Raw genomic sequence first — 13,145 nt, 5'->3', positions numbered from 1 at the left:
AATGGCTCCTGAGACAAAGAATAAAAAGGCCCTACCCAGTGGAAAAAGAGTAAATGAAAAAGGATTTTCCTGGTAGAAGGGAAAATGTTTAATCAAGGCCTGCAAATAGAAAGGCCCCAGAAACAAAAGATAAAGGACAGAAAAAAGTCTCTTCTCAGAATAAAGGAAGGAGAAAGGTTTGTCCAAATTAAAAAAAAAAAAGGGGGGGGGGGGAAAGAAATTAATGACAGCTTGTCAGCCTTTTCTGCCAAGCCCCTCCCTCCCCCTCAAGCAGAGGGGCAACACCTGAATTCCAAAGAATGCTGGGCAGGACTCCATGGCTGCAGCATGAACTAACACAGAACTTAGAATTTTCTTGTTGTTTGCCTAATTTTTGTTTAAATGTTTTTGTTTTTCCCTAATAGTTGGATAACTCAGTATCAATGGTCCCTTCATGGAAGAAAATATTAAAACAAGCCCAACTTCTAGTACAGAAGCAATCATAACCAGGACATAAAGTAATATGCCAATGCTGTTTAAATTTCCAAAGGTTTTAGTCATTCATTACATAAAGGACGTTTTTTCTTCTGATTGTCTGATTAATACTTAATTTTCATAGTAAATAAACTAAAAGCACAAAATTTATAATATCATTGAGTACACTCTTGTCTGTTTATCATTTCTGAGGATTTGGCTCTGCCCTTTAAGTTGCTTTCTGGAAATTCTTGTTAAATTCTATAAAAACGTAACACCTGAAACAGAACAGGTTATTAGCTTATTAAATAATATGGCTACTAATAGTTCAAAAAAATACTCTCTTACTGATAGAAAGCCTACAAAAATTATTTTTCCATTAAATAAAATACAGGTAAATTGTTTCACACTGTTAATAACTGGAAGGTTGCATTAACATGTTACTTGGGATCTATAAAAAAAAGGATCCTCTTTTTAAGATTTCATAAAAAGGGGCTGGAGAGATGGCTCAGCGGTTAAGAGCACTGACTGCTCTTCCGGAGGACCTGGGTTCAATTCCCAGCACCCACATGGAAGCTCACAACTGTTTGTAATTCCAGTTCCAGGGGATCTGACACCCTCACACCAACATACGTATAATAAAATTAAATAAATTTTTAAAAAAAGAAATGGAATTGGTGGCAGGAATGGCCATTAAAAAAAAAAGATTTCATAAAAATACTCCGTGGGTATTGCCTAAAGTTACCTCTAAAATTAATCATCCTATAGATATTGCTTTTAATGCTTTTATTAAAAAGAACAAAGAGCATGTTTACACACAAATCCCACATGCTCTACAAAAAGATTGTACTCACTCTAGGTTATACAGCTCAAAAGTCTCAATCAGCTTTTATTAGATGTTTCTCAGCCACTGAATATTTTTTAACTGACTCTTCTGTTTTTATAAATTTGGATGACAGTTGACTGGACAGAGTAAGAAGAATCAGTCTTAGGATCATAATGGATAGCTTTGCAACTCCAGTTTGCACATCCTCATCCAAAATGCATATCCTTAAAAAGACTGAGGCTCACTCAACATTAACTCACTTCATGTATAAATTAGCACATGAAGGGTAAAGATGCACTGAGAATGGAAAGCTACCTAATTGAGAGAAAAAGAATGTTACAGAGAACTGTATATGTAGGAAGGCTATAGTGGAAAGAAAACATCTGGAATGAGGAACTTGAGAAAAGAGTCGAACAGAAAGTTGGGATGGATGGGACATGAGTAGTTTGGAGACAGAAGTGAAAGAAAGTGACAAAAATTTAAAAAGGCTTATTGTGCTTCTTCAGCTCAGTTTCCTTGTTTTAAAACAATAATAATAAATAAATAAATCCAATTTTATTAAAACATGACAGTAATAATGAACTGCAGACACCTTTGTCTCTAAAAAATACACTAGCCAAAAAAAAAAAAAAAAAAACTTGCCTAGGAGAAAAGCCAAGAACAGCTATGGCTGTTATTGGTAAAAAGACAACACCATTAAATTTCTTAGTCCTAATAAACCCTCTGCTTATTATTATTTTGGATTAAAATAGATTTTTGTATGATGATAAATTCCTAAGGTTACAAAGGCATACTCAGGTTAACAAAAGTTAACTTAGAGATGTATGTCTAAAACTGTAAAATCCTAATCTTATAAAAGTTACTAACTTGTCATAAACTGTTAAAAGATAATTAAGACATGCAAATTAATCACCTTATAAAAGATCAGATTTTTCAATGTGCTCAGAACTAAGTTTGTAGTTATGCCAAGTACAAATTTAATTCATTTACAGGGACAAGCTTTGGCCTTCTATATGTTTTCAAGGTTAAGCCTTCCAACAAGTTCTTCTCCATGGAACTGTTCTGCTTTGAGATTGCTCACAATTTATTTTCATGTACAGTATCAACTGAATAGGTACTTTCATGCTTGCATGGAAAAATCCAATTGTTTTCTACTTCAGGATTTTCTATGATTATCTTAGATACTTCTAAATATCCCATTACCTAGTAGGAAAGTCTTCTTAAGTTCTTAATTAAAGTTGTCCTAAAAATTTAAAGATACCAATCATAGATTACAATCCTTAAGTTTAAATCTTTAAAAATTGATGATTATGGTTAATTAAGTGGATTCTGTTAGCTCTTTAGTTTTATGCTTTCCTTTGGTCTGATGAAAGGTCAGATTGACAAAAAGAAAACAGTTCAAAGAGGCTCACGAGAGCCTCTCCTCTATTGTTTTATACAGCACAAAGACACATTTTAGACATTCCTCCAAATTTCAAATGCATAACTAATAATAAATGAACATCAGCTGAAGGGGCTTATACAGTGACACTGCACTCTTCATACCTGTGTTAATTCTAGTGTGTCTTTAAATGCCACCTCTGAAAGATTATACATTCTTAGATCAAGGCCAGCAGTCTGGATACCAATGAAGCTGTCAAAGCCATGGCAAGACTCACCTGTGATGAGTCTAGCACAGAAGCTCACTGAAAGAGTATTAAGAAGAGCTTGTTGGAAGATGGACTGATACTGATATAGTTATGGGAATTACTGCATTAACTACTGTAGCTGCTACAGCTGGACTGGTGCGTCATAAAGAAATTCAAACTGCTGAGTTTGTTAGAGTCTGGCATAAGTACTCCACAGAACTTAGGACTCCACAAAATAAAATAGATAGTGAGCTAGTTAATAAAATAGCTGATATGAGACAAACTATATGTAATACTAATGGGAGATCAGTTAGAAATATTGAGGGAACAAATAAAATGTGATTGGAATGTTACATTCTATTATATTACATCTTTAAAGTACCATAATAGTAAGTATGACTAGTGTGGTAGTTTGAATTAATTGGTCCCCATAAGCTCACAGGGAGTGGCATTACTGGGAGATGTGGCCTTGTTGAAGGAAGTGTGTCACTATGGGGGCAGGCTTTGACGTCTCTTTTGCTTAAGCTTCACTTAGCGTCACAGTCCATTTGCTATTGCCTTTTGATCAAAATGTAACCAGCACCATGACTGCCTGCATGCCACCATGCTTCCTGACATGACAATAATGGACTGAACCTCTGAAACTATAAGCGAGCTGTGGTAGTTTGTATCTGGCCCCCATAAATTTATAGGGAATGACACTATTAGGAGGTGTGGCCTCGTTGGAGGAGGCTGGATGAAGCATCTTTAATCTGGGCCACACCTTCTGTTGGAAGTGTGCCACTGTGGGTGCAGGTTTGAGATCTTTTTCTCAAGCTTCCCTCAGTGTAACAATCAGTTGACTTTCTGTTGCCTCTGAGCCGGGATGTAAGGACTTTCAGCTCCAGCACCATGTCTGCCAGCATGCCAGCACGCTCCCCTTCATGATCATAATTGACTGAACCTCTGAAACTGTAAGTGAGCCACCTTAATTAAATGTTTTCTTTATAAAAGTTGCCGTGGTCATGGTGTCTCCTCACAGCAATAGAAACGCAAACTAATACAACTGGGAAAAGGTTAAGATGCATTTAATGGGTCATCCTAATTTTTCTCAAATGATTTATGATTTACAGCAAGAAATTAAAGAAACTTTCTCAAAAAGGTTACCTGATAGGACTGGAATGGATACTATAGAAAGAAAGCATTATAGATACTTTAGCTTGTTAATCTTGTACATCATTTAACAGATTTCTTGTTCTAGCAATCGTTATTCTTGTTCTTACAGTAATGACTTTCTTGGCTTTAAAATGTATTTTTAGCTTATTTTGATAAGATTGTGAAATAACACAACAGAGAACAGGCTGCATTTACTTTAAGGCTACATAATCTTCAACAGGATTCCGTAAGAAAGACTACAGCTACTTACGTGGAGTGATGAGAACAAAATGACATGATTAAGCTAGCACTGAAAGCCAGATGTATTTTATTTCCAACTGGCCCTCTGTGGAAGCCACTGGCCTTCTCCATCCTACAGGTTAAGACTGGTAATCAACACTTGGATACTGGTTATTGTTCCGGAGGGCCCTGGTTTGATCTCCAGCACCACACAGCAACTAACGGTAACTCCAGTCCCAGGGGATCCAAAGCCCTCTTCTGACCTCCTTGGGCACCAGTCGTGCAAGCAGTGTACAGACATACATGCAGACAAACACCAGCACACACAAAAGAAGTAAATTTAAGGGGAGCACGGACACAAACAGCACTCAAATGGGGAAAAACACAGCCCGTCACTAGCTAGCAGGTGACAGAGAGTAGCTAATGTCTTTCCCTGTCTGCAGGAGAGCATGTCCCGAGCCATTCTCCCTGGGAGCACAGCAGCTCATCTGCCCACCTTGTCCTCCAGCGCCGCCATTCTCTCCTTCAGATGCAGCTGCAGCCTCTCATTGGACTCCGAGAGCAGCTTGTCCACAGTGTCAGACAGGCGCTTATTATGTTCCTCGTTCATCTTTTCTCTCTGCCTTGCCTAAAACAGGAGGGGAAGTTTCCAACTTCAGGCTCATGTCTAGCTCTTCAGAAGCACCAGGACCAATGGTTACCAGAGGCTATGCTCCCCTCCTCTCATCCACAGGGGACTTTCAGGTACCAACTGGGACACAAGAAACTCAAGACAATCTTGGTGAGGCTGTGAACTAGAAAAGACTTATGAACGTCTCAAGAATGTCACCTGTCTCTAGCTCTCAATTGCACTTAGCAGAGTTCCATGAGAGGACAGAAGAAATTGGAGGGGATCAGTCCATTTGCATATTAGCCCAGCAATGTCTCTGGATGTGAATAAAAGCTTGGGTCTGGCTTCAAGGAGAAAAGAATTAAATCTATAAAGTGAAAGCTGAACAAGCTGATCTTTCAAAACTACAAATGACAACGTAGTAACTTTACAATGTGCTAACTCAAGGCTGGAGATAGGCCTGCTCAGCACACACCTAAGCATACCTCACTCAAGCCCCAGCACCCAGACAGGACTGAAACCCCAAGGAAGGGCTGCACCAGGCCCAGCAACACTGCGTGGGGGAAGCATGGGTGGTAGAGCCTCCTGAGACCCTCAGCTTTGTGCCCAACAGGAAATAGCTGCCAAATGTGAGGAGGCTTGCCAGGCATGCGCCTGACAGCCCTTCTCTGAAGAGTATGCCTGTCTCTGTCCACACCTGAACACTCTCAAAGCCAAACAGCTGTAAGTTCAAGTGCAAACATGATTGTCTATTCAGAGCTCAGTGACACTGTGTATAAGCCTCACAGGCTCTGTGACGATGTGCCTAAGCCTATATTGCCTAAGACCTTATACAAGAGCTTAAAAATCATCATTTCCCAGAAGTTCTCCTAGTTCTCTGCAGTCTTAAATTGATGGAAAACACTGGCTGCTGCCATGCTGTGCAAAGGTTCCACAGTCACACACCCATGCTGCCTTCCTCCATAGCAGGCCTGTGGTAGAGAGAGCCCGTGCCCTGTGTCCTGATGCCTCTGCCTGCCTCTCCCAGGACAAGCCCTCTGACCCAGCTGAAACAGCACTCTCCCAGCTGCTCACTAAGGTAGGTGAGCATTGGTGCTCCTGCTCTGATACCATCACATCCTGAGTGACAATTCAGGACCTGAGGACAGGGTCAGGGTCAATGCTCTGGCCTGAACATGGGATTTCAGAACCTCAGGCTGAGCAGGGCCAGTAACCTAAGGAGACAGGCCTTGAGTTTTAGGTTCAGGCTCTAGGGAAGTGTTTCTCAACCCATGGGTTGCAACCTCCTCCACAGGGGTTGCCTAAGATCATTCTGTATAGCAGATATTTACACTATGATTCATAACAGTAGCAAAGTTACAGTTATAAAGTAGCAATGAAATAATGTTATGGTTGGGGTCACTACAACATGAGGAACTGTGTTAAAGGGTGGCAGCATCAGAGAGGTTGAAAACCACTACTCTAGGGAGACCCAGCAGTTCCCTTGAGGGGATAGAAAAGCAAGAAGCCTTGTGCACCCAAGAAGCCTGACTGTGCCTGAAGTGCTTGCTGCCCGTGACACCTCTGCTGTCAGTGGATAACAAACACACTGGTGCAGTCCAAAAGGACCAAAGCACAGGTCCACAGGACAAGAACCGGATGGAAGGAGGAACTGGGACAGAGAAGCCCGAGCCCGCAGTGGCCTGTGTCCCACCTGGAAGCCAGGCTCAGCCCCATCCATACCCGCTGCAGCTCCTGATTCTTCTCCTCCAGCTGTGCCTCCATCTGCCGCAGCCTCTCTTCAATGTTGCCATGTCTCTCCTCGGCCTGCCAGCAAAGATGACAGAAGCTGATCCTCTGCTCATGTCATTTACACCAGCTACATACTACTGTAGCAGCAGCAAGCACCACATGCTGTGTGGACCATGTCAAGCCTGGCAAAGGGACAACACTTCCTCATTCATACACATCAGCACCTCCTCTGTGGCGTCAATGTCTATACTGTGAGGTGACTAATCCTCTCATGTTGACCTCAAGTGTGGCAGGTGCTAGTGACTGCCTTTCTGTGTCCCCCCACACTGGCCTGCCTTGGACAACCCATCTGCTGAGTGCCTCTGGTGGTCAGCATGGGGAGCAGGAAGCAGCAAGCACAAGCATAGGGCACAGTTCTACCTTCCTAAGCTTGGAAGTAAGCTCCAACAGTTTAGCTTCCTTAGCAGCAGAACTCCCAGAAGACAAAGGACCAGACTACAAAGCAACAGGATAGGAGGACAGCAGGGAGAAAAGAAACCGAGACTTTAGGAGGGGACCAGGGAGAACAAAAGCAAGGTTCTGTTATAGTTGACAAGGACTCCAGTGTCCAGGTGCAGGAGTGGGAACAGGGCCCACCCTAAGTTTCCCTTACCAACAGGATGCTGTCTCCATCTGGGCCCCTCTCCCAACCCTCCCCAGCAATTAAGCCCAAGTCTGGGAAACAGGACTCATGCTGGGGATACATCCACAGCCTCTCTTCATGCTTCTGTGCCTCACAAACAGGGCACCCACCCATCACTCTCGAAGCTCCTGATTCCTGCCTACCCTGATGTGGATGGTGAGGACCCAAAGGACATACACCTTAACAAGGGTAGTAGAAAACAAGAGTATTACATTAAAAACATTATGTTAAGCATTGTGGTATAAACCTGAAGTCCCAGCTATTCTGCTGGCTGAGACAGGAGGGTTACTAGAGGCAGAGGTTTAGGGCCAGCATGGGTAGATAGTGAAACTCCATTTCAATGAGCAAATAAACATTTTAAAGTAATCTCAAAAGAAAATTACTAAAAACTGTGTGACTGTCTTAAAAGACAAATGTCATTTTCCTTTTCTAAGAGAAGCTCCAGCCTTTCTTCAAGTTGGTGAGAGAAATAACCCAAGCAGCTGTGACTCTTGGACGCTAACACCAAAGACAGCAGCTTTTCCCTGACAGGTTTGGGGACTGATGGGAATAAGGGTCTTGAGCTACACAGAAACAGCGCTCCCATCACACAACAGCACGGACACTCCATAGATGCTGATGCAATGACTAGAACATCAAGGCCTTACATATGACCCCACACGGCCCAGACGCACCTTGGAGAGTGCAGCCACCCTCTGGGCCAGCTCAGCCTCCACCTCTGGCAGTGTCTCAGCTTTTCGCAGGGTCTGCTGCAGCTTCTGCTCTGCCAACTCCAATCGCTCTTGCAACTGGCGGTTCTTATCTTCCGTCTAGAAAGGTACAACATCAAGAGTTCAGGCTGCTGCTGTAGACACCTGACAGAGCATCTACTGGATTCAAAGCTTTTGTCTGTGTTTGTTTGTTTGTTTGTTTGTTTTAAATAATAAGGGGCTAGAGAGATGGCTCAGCGGTTAAGAGCACTGGCAGCTCTTCCAGAGGTCCTGAGTTCAATTCCCAGCTACCACATGGTGGCTCACAACCATCTATAATGAGATCTGATGCCCTCTTCTGGCATAAAGGTGTACATGCAGATAGGACACCCACATATATAAAATAAATAAATAAATCTTAAAAAAAAAAAAAAAAAACAGTAAAAACAAACAAAAACTGGTGGGGTGGTGGCACACGCCTTTAATTCCAGCACTCAGGAGGCAGAGGCAGGCGGATCTCTGAGTTCAAGGACAGGCTGGTCTACAGAGCAAATTCTAGGACAGCCAAGTCTACACAGAGGAACCTTGTCTCAAAAAAAAAAAAAAAAACAACAACAACCAACCAAACAAAAAACCAAAACCAATACAGGTTACTAAACACTAAAGGAATGTGAGTTACTCATTCTGACAGATAAGGAGTCCCTGCCCAGAGTGCTGCCTGAAAGCACAGCCCATGGCAAGATGCTTGGGCTGCTCTGTAAATGCTTAGATATGAAACTCACTGCAGAAAGTCTAAGTCAGTGCAAGTAGAAGAGTGCAAGGGGTGAGTGAGACCACGGAGGCTACTGTCTGTGGGCACCATCCCCCTGCTGTGTGTGTGAACACAGCACACAGCAGGCCCCACCACAGTTCCTGAGTACTACGTCGTGGCGGCAGTTTTCACAGCTGCCTAATTTATTTTTGGTCAAGCAACACCCTTTGCCTTTTATAAAATACTTTCAAGCAGTCTGGCTGGGTTTTTCTAGTTAACTCTCAATAACCTGAGACCATATATATCCTGAGGACCAGGGTGCCTGCCAGCTCTTACAGCCTGACTGCTATTGAGTGCACTGTTCAGCACTGCCAGCAAGTTCTTTTTTTTTTTTTTTTTTTTTTTCCGTTTTTCAAGACAGGGTTTCTCTGTGTAGTTTTGCACCTTTCCTGGAACTCACTCTGTAGCCCAGGCTGGCCTCGAACTCACAGAGATTCGCCTGCCTCTGCCTCCCGAGTGCTGGGATTAAAGGCGTGCGCCACCTCCACCTGGCACCAGCAAGTTCTTTACCACTACTTAATTAGTGAAAGGGCTAAGAAGCAATTGGCTTCCAATGAAACTGAAGAAAGGGCTGTGGAGATAGCTCCGTGGGCAGACTAGCAACTGTGCAAGCATGAGAACCTGAGTTCAAGGCTCAGCACCCACATTTATAAAAAACAGAAACATGCTTGTAATCCCAGCACTGGGGATGCAGATACAGCAGGAACCTTGGTACTCACTGCACTGCCAGTCTAGACAGTATGTGAGCTCCACATTCTGTGAGAGACTATCTCAAAATCTTACAGTAGAGAGGCTACAGAAATAGCTCAGGGGTTAAGAGCATTTGCTGCTCTTCCAGAGGACCCAAGTTTGATTCCCAGAACCCACATTCACTGGTTTACAACCACCTGTAACTTCAGCTACAGAGGATCCCATCCCTTCTTCTGAACTCCACAGGCACATACCCACACACAAGTACACATGATTAAAAATAGAAACAAAGCTTAAAATATGTCTTAAATTAAAAAAAAAAATTAAGGTGGAGCAAAGAAGAGAAAAAGACACCGACTTTGACCTCTGGCCTCTGCATGCACACACACGAACATGCACAGGCACAGATGTACACTCACACCAAAAAAAGGAAAGAAGGAAACAGAAGAATCAAGGTTCTATAAACTGGTAAGTGGTAATTCACAAGAAAAATGACATTTGGACTTGATTTCCAACATGATTCTTACAGGTAAGGTCTTCAACTTCACAGCTAGGAATAATTACAGCTCGAAAGGAGCCCACAGAGCCCAGTACCTGTCGGTGCATGGAGTCTTTATTTGCAATTTCATTTTCAAGTTTGTCATTGAGGTCATGCACAGACGTGGCTTCACGTTGTGCTGCGAGGTAGCGTTTCTCAAGGGTGGTGATTCTCTCCTCCATATCCTCCTTCTGGGCCATTGCCTGTGTTGTAGATTCCAGAGGGAAATGGGGGTGAGAAATGCAGAACTCATTAGAATACTCAGGAGACAAAAAGACTAAGTACATCTCAAGCGTGAAACTGCTGTCCCCCCCAAGTAAACTGTCGGTTTTTTCAAACTGAGTAAAATGGACGTACTTTAAGCATGTTCACCCACATGATGAGCAGCTTTGCCTGGTCAATCTGCTCATGTCACCAAGTGTGTATGTGACTACACAATATTAATAAAACACTCCATATGACACTTCAGGCATCCAAGAATCTGAAGGCACCTGCGGTGAAGGTGTAGCCTGTGTCTGCCCAAGCAACAACCAGGCTCACATTGCATGCGGGCAGAATTGCTTCATTTTCTCAGGTAAGAACTGAAGAAACTTGCAAAGCTCAAGCATGTTGACAAATGAAACAAAAGTCAGCAGCAAAGCCAGTGCCACAAAGCCCAAACACCAAGACCAGGACCGGAACTTCCAGCATGTTTGATATCTGTCTTCCATCCCCAAATTCGGGTTTTAACTCCTTCCATATTTTCTAAGTGACTGCTGGCAATCTTTATATATTTTTTGAAGAAGCAAATCTTAAAAGAATATCACAATTTTCTGCCACATAACTAATCCCCTGTGGCCCAAGAAAAGCACAGCCCAGTAGGTTCTATAATACATACAGCGTTTCCTTTTGTCTGAATCCTTACAACAAATCACATTCATCTCCACAACTAAAGCTCCCTGGTCTCACACATGCTAAAGGTAGGGGCCTCACAGGATAACAAAAGTCAGGTTCAGCTGGGACAGAAAGAGCTTTACAAGAAAGCAGACAGCTTTCATTTCTTTTCTAATGATTAATGAAGGTCTTGTAAACAGTTACCAAGGAAAAATGGTTGTGAGGCATATATATAAATGCATATTTCCATAAAGACCCTGATGACCAGAGTGTAGCAATCCGAATGACAGAAGACGGCTGGCACACTGCCTCTCACTCCTACACAAGCATAACTGACACCACGTCTGTGGGCTCTGTGGGCAAGTCAGAAGGAATGGAACACAAGCAAGAGCATACTACAGCAGCCCTGGAGACATGTGATCTCCGCGTGAGGGCAGTGCAGGAGGGAAGGGCACACATCTGTATCCCAAAAGTCCCTGTAAGTGAGAGCAAAGGACAAAGGGGATGGGAAGCCAAGTGCAGCCCACACTCACTTCGCGGACATCTCGCTGCAGTTTCGTGTTCATCTCTTCAGACTTGATGAGGTCTTTTCTAGCTGTGTCCAGATCCTCCTCCAGCTCTGCTGCGTGACTGGACAGGGAAGCCAGGCGCTCCTTCATCTGGCTCTGCTCTCTCGCCTGCCTGTCTATGACTTCCTGCAGCTCCAGCACTTTGGCAAGATCCTCATGGCTCAAGGAGCCGTCAGAAGATCTCTGAAAAGCACAGCCTTATGGCACCCTATTTGGTATACCTCCAGAAAAAGAGGGACCCTCAGAGTGACCTGTGTGCTGCTCAGAGGACACAGACCTCGCCACTGTTCCCCAACAGCCCCACATGGCAAAACAAAACCAGAGACCCCACAAAAAAAGCCAAGGACTTGCCTTGCCGTTGGTGCTTGGTGTGTTTTCCTGTTCATGGTTTCCGTCAAGCATTCCATCTGTTAGTGTTTTCTTCTGATTATTCTGTTCTTTAAGAATCATTAGCTAAAACAGAAAATTTGAACACTCTGGCATGAGATTTTTATGTAAGAAAAATGAGCGAAGGTGGCCAGTGGCTTTGTGAGACAAGTGGCTATAACTGTGGTGCAGCCAAAGGCTCCAGCAGAGCTCTAGAAACCATTTGTCATTTGTGGACAGAGGCACTTGGAAGAGGCTGAGGGCTGAGACTGAGTCCAGTGACCCTAGCAGGCTGATCTACACCTAGGAAAAGAAGTAACTCCATGTAAGGCCCTGGGTTCAGTCCGCAGCTCAGAAAAAAAAAAAGTAACTTCTTGTGTCTATTACTGTCTCACTTCTAAATTAAGCAACAATAATCAAACCCCTTCAGTTCCAACCCCATGACAATACCCCATGCTCACCTCTTTGTGGGTAGCACCCAGCTCCTCCTCTAACAAGCTGCACCTCTCCAAGGCTACTCGGAGTCGCTCTCGTACCTGCAAGTGAAGGGCTGAGTGTGCACGTGGACTCCTGCTGCACAGCATTAGTGGAACACAACAGACTGGCTTTCTACTGCCACCAACAACACCCCAGTGTCTCTGTTCTGAGCAAAGCTGACTGGAACTTGTGAACCCCTGATGCCCCAGTCTCCTAAGCACAGGGACCACAGGTGTGTGTGTGTGTTTTAAATGTGGCAAAATCTTGTTCCTAAATAAATCAGAACACTAAGTTGTTATTATTTGCTTTTTTGATAGAGAAGAGAAGGTTGAGATAGAATCTTACTGCACAGCCCTAGCTGGCCTAGCACTATCTATGCAGCCAAGACTGGCCTTGAACTCTCAGCAACCCTCGTGGCCTCTCAAGTGCTAGGATTATAGGCATTGGTAATCGTACTAGGCCCAAATTCTTATTAGCATATTGATAGAAAAATTTTACAATTTATAAGACATTCAAGGCAAGGATGCTCATCAGCCACATAGGCCAGTGCCTTCTACCACAGAAAAGCTTTTCACAGAGCTCCAGAGGTTATAAAACAGTAACCACAGTGTCCATGAAGCCCCCGTGACAGGGCATCCGCTGTCAGTGTGGTGATGGTACCTTCTCATCCAAGGCTTTGTGGTGCTCAAACAGTGACTTGAGTGCTTTCAGCACCTCCACCTCGCTGGACACTCCTGCAGGCGACTGTGCCTGCCTCTTCACCACTGTCATCCGCAGAGAGCGCTCGTGCCTGGAGACAAGGCACTCTAGGTGCTCCAGCAGCAGCTG

At 43.7% G+C, this 13,145-nt stretch overlaps 1 protein-coding gene across 3 annotated transcripts in view; it reads right to left on the bottom strand.

The window, feature by feature from the left end:
• Window positions 1–13,145, bottom strand: part of Ppfia1 (PTPRF interacting protein alpha 1) — an 84,550-nt gene that overhangs the window by 34,315 nt on the left and 37,090 nt on the right. For all 3 annotated transcript variants that reach the window (XM_059264013.1, XM_059263998.1, XM_059264006.1), the window contains exons 4-12: window positions 12,978–13,142; window positions 12,302–12,376; window positions 11,826–11,927; window positions 11,439–11,657; window positions 10,089–10,235; window positions 7,979–8,113; window positions 7,043–7,117; window positions 6,614–6,697; window positions 4,778–4,909 (exon numbers count right to left, since the gene is read on the bottom strand). In XM_059264013.1, coding sequence (XP_059119996.1) covers window positions 4,778–4,909; window positions 6,614–6,697; window positions 7,043–7,117; window positions 7,979–8,113; window positions 10,089–10,235; window positions 11,439–11,657; window positions 11,826–11,927; window positions 12,302–12,376; window positions 12,978–13,142 — 1,134 coding nt within the window. The remainder of the gene's footprint in view (window positions 1–4,777; window positions 4,910–6,613; window positions 6,698–7,042; window positions 7,118–7,978; window positions 8,114–10,088; window positions 10,236–11,438; window positions 11,658–11,825; window positions 11,928–12,301; window positions 12,377–12,977; window positions 13,143–13,145) is intronic.

The sequence above is a fragment of the Peromyscus eremicus genome, chromosome 1 (genome assembly GCF_949786415.1).
Source record: "Peromyscus eremicus chromosome 1, PerEre_H2_v1, whole genome shotgun sequence".
Classification (NCBI taxonomy): domain Eukaryota; kingdom Metazoa; phylum Chordata; class Mammalia; order Rodentia; family Cricetidae; genus Peromyscus; species Peromyscus eremicus.
This window is presented reverse-complemented; position numbering and strand designations above follow the sequence as displayed.